At 42.7% G+C, this 3134-nt stretch overlaps 1 protein-coding gene across 1 annotated transcript; it reads left to right on the forward strand.

Moving 5' to 3' along the window:
* Positions 1-903: 903 nt before the first annotated feature.
* Positions 904-2658, forward strand: LOC111040766. Its single transcript, XM_022324780.1, has one exon. It carries the CDS (start codon positions 1312-1314, stop codon positions 2656-2658), a length of 1347 nt encoding a protein of 448 aa, XP_022180472.1. The 5' UTR covers positions 904-1311.
* Positions 2659-3134: the final 476 nt, after the last annotated feature.

Below are 3134 nucleotides of genomic sequence, written 5' to 3' on the forward strand. Positions count from 1 at the left end.
GCGTGTTTGGAAAAATTGGCAGAAGCTGAATACGAAAATTATCCCGATGTGTGTTTGTCAATCGTAAGAAATTTTTATATGGACGATTACTTAGGGGGTGCCATGAATAAATCGGAAGAATTAAAATTACGAGATAATCTTACGACAATTATGAAAAATGCGGGCTTGGTATTGCGTAAATGGATGTCTAATGATAGCGACCTAATCGCAGACGTTCAATGTACCAGCGGCGGAGTGCGGGCGGTGGGCGATACTAGGTCAACAAAGATATTAGGACTAAAATGGAATTCAGATAATGATGTGCTGTTATACACCGTGCGCCAAATAGATGATAAACTAATAACAACAAAACGAAAAATATTATCCGAAATCGCGACCATATTTGACCCGTTAGGACTACTCAGTCCAGTAATAGTAAATGCAAAGTTAATAATGCAAAACCTGTGGCAGGTAAAGGCAGGTTGGGATGAGCCACTACCGGAGAGCATTCAAAACGAATGGCTTAAATGTCGGGACGGCCTGTCACAGTTAAACGAAATATCAATACCACGAAAAATAATATGCGACGGTATAAAGATAGAATTTCAAGTACATGGTTTTGCAGATGCGTCCTTAAAGGCGTATGGCGCATGCCTATATCTGCGTAGTACTGATTTGGTAGGAAAGAATGTCGTAAATTTAATTTGCGCAAAATCGAAGGTGGCGCCATTGAAAGTCATATCGCTACCACGTTTGGAGTTGTGTGCCGCACTACTACTAGCCCGGCTAGCAAGCCGAGTAATCCCAAAATTAAATTTACCTATAAGTCAGCGTCGAATCTGGAGCGACTCGACGGTAACACTCGCGTGGATATCGTCACCATCAACTCGATGGAAGACCTTTGTAGCTCATAGGGTCGGGGAGGTGCAAGATTTGACGTTATTTAGTGAATGGGCACACGTAAGTACGCTGGATAATCCGGCAGATCTTATATCACGTGGCTGTGAGGCAAAACGTATAAAGGAAAATGCGATTTGGTGGCATGGCCCCGCGTGGCTCAGCGAGGAGAGTACAGCGTGGCCAATTGTCGAATCGAAAGCGTATACTGCGGCAGACACAAATATACCCGAAGCGAAAGATAACACCACGACGGCAGAAACGTGCAGTTTAACTTGTACAGCGAAATGCAATTATCCACTGTTGTCCGAACGATCTTCGTTAAGTAAAATCATACGTATAACGGAGTATTGTTTACGCTGGCGAAAGAAAAAAATTACTGTCGGCCCATTGCAAGCATTCGAATTAGAATACGCAAATCTCGCATTGATAAGAATGGTGCAGCTAGAACACTTCGGCAAGGAAATAAAAGCTATAAGCGGAAGTACGCAAGTAGCCACAACAAGCAAACTATTTAGATTACGACCATATTACGATAAGGAAAAACTTCTACGCGTCGGCGGTCGATTAAAAAATGCAATATACCTGGACATGCATCAGCGAAACCCGATAGTCCTACCCAGTGAAAGTCCGTACACACGGCTACTATTTCGCCGTGAACACGTACAACTTTTGCATAGCGGTCCACAAGCACTCGTAGCCTCGATTCGGCAGCGGTATTGGCCGTTGAAGGCGCGTAATATTGCGCGTAATACCGTGCATAAATGCGTAACATGTTTTAGATTAAAACCAGTTATCGTGCAGCCGATTATGGGTGACCTACCGCGTGATAGAGTAACACCGAGTCGGCCGTTTTCGCGTTGTGGTATCGACTTTGCTGGTCCGATAATGATAAAAACAAGTTTACGAAGAAAGGCGGCATGTTCAAAGGGGTACATCGGAATATTTGTTTGCTTTGCAACAAAGGCGGTTCACATTGAATTGATTAGTGATTTAACGACGAAAACATTTTTACAAGCTTTAAACCGATTTTTTGACCGTCGAGGCCGAAGTTCAGTCATATATTCAGACAACGCTACAAACTTTATTGGAGCACAAAGGCAACTCAAAGAAATATTTCAATTTTTTCAGTCCGTGGATCACCAAAACGAAATTGTAACAGCTCTCGCGGATAAAGGCGTCGAATGGAAGTGCATACCGCCCCGCTCGCCGCATTTTGGCGGGTTGTGGGAGGCGGCAGTAAAGTCTATGAAGAGTTTATTAAACAAAGTGTTAGGCGAGGCGAGGCTTACATATGAGGAAATGAGTACGGTACTAACTAGGGTAGAGGCTTGCTTAAATTCCCGTCCTATAACACCAATGTCCTCCGATCCAACCGATTTGACTGTTTTAACGCCCGGTCATTTTTTAATCAGAGACGCTATAACTGCGGTGCCCGAGCGTGATGAGACGGCCACACCTGATAACCGGTTGGACAGGTGGCGAAGAGTGACAAAATATTCTCAAACACTGTGGAATCGCTGGAGTACTGAGTATCTGAATCAGCTTCAGGAAAGGGTTAAATGGGCAGGTGCGAAAGGTCCGTCAGTAAGAATTGGGACAGTGGTAATACTTCGAGACACCAACCTGACTCCGTTGCAGTGGCGCTTAGGACGAGTGGTCAAGGTCGAGCCTGGTGCAGACGGTGTGATCCGCGCAGCATCGGTTCAAACCAGTAGAGGTGTATGGAAAAGGGCGGTGCGTTTACTGTGTCCTTTGCCATTTGAGGGGAATGCGACTTAACAAAGGCCAACCGGTTAAGACACGAGTTTATTTACATTCATTATTATTATGTTTATATTTTATATTTTGTTAATTTGTTTAATAGTCAATTTGAGTTGTTTATACGATATTTATGATTAGTGTTTAAGATACCTATTGATCATTATAAGTAGGTCCTATTATGAATTATGTTGATTATTGTATTATTTGTTACCCTATTTTATAAATTTAGGTTGAAAATTACTGTTTCAAGGTGGGCGGCTGTGTTCGGTACGATTCATTGTATTAAGATATAAGTACCTATAATTATTGTTCGCGATAGGGACCGGTCGGCTTATCTTTATTATGTATAAGGTAGGCTACGATCGCCGCCGGTCCGTTAGTCAGTTGCTCCAAAAGCAGTCCCGTAAAAACATCGAAACGCCGCCAACCGAATATATATTAAAATGTTTAATTCTAATAAATAAATTATAACCATCAATCGCGTTTTGCCTTAA

This window comes from Myzus persicae, unplaced genomic scaffold, assembly GCF_001856785.1.
Source record: "Myzus persicae strain clone G006 unplaced genomic scaffold, MPER_G0061.0, whole genome shotgun sequence".
Classification (NCBI taxonomy): domain Eukaryota; kingdom Metazoa; phylum Arthropoda; class Insecta; order Hemiptera; family Aphididae; genus Myzus; species Myzus persicae.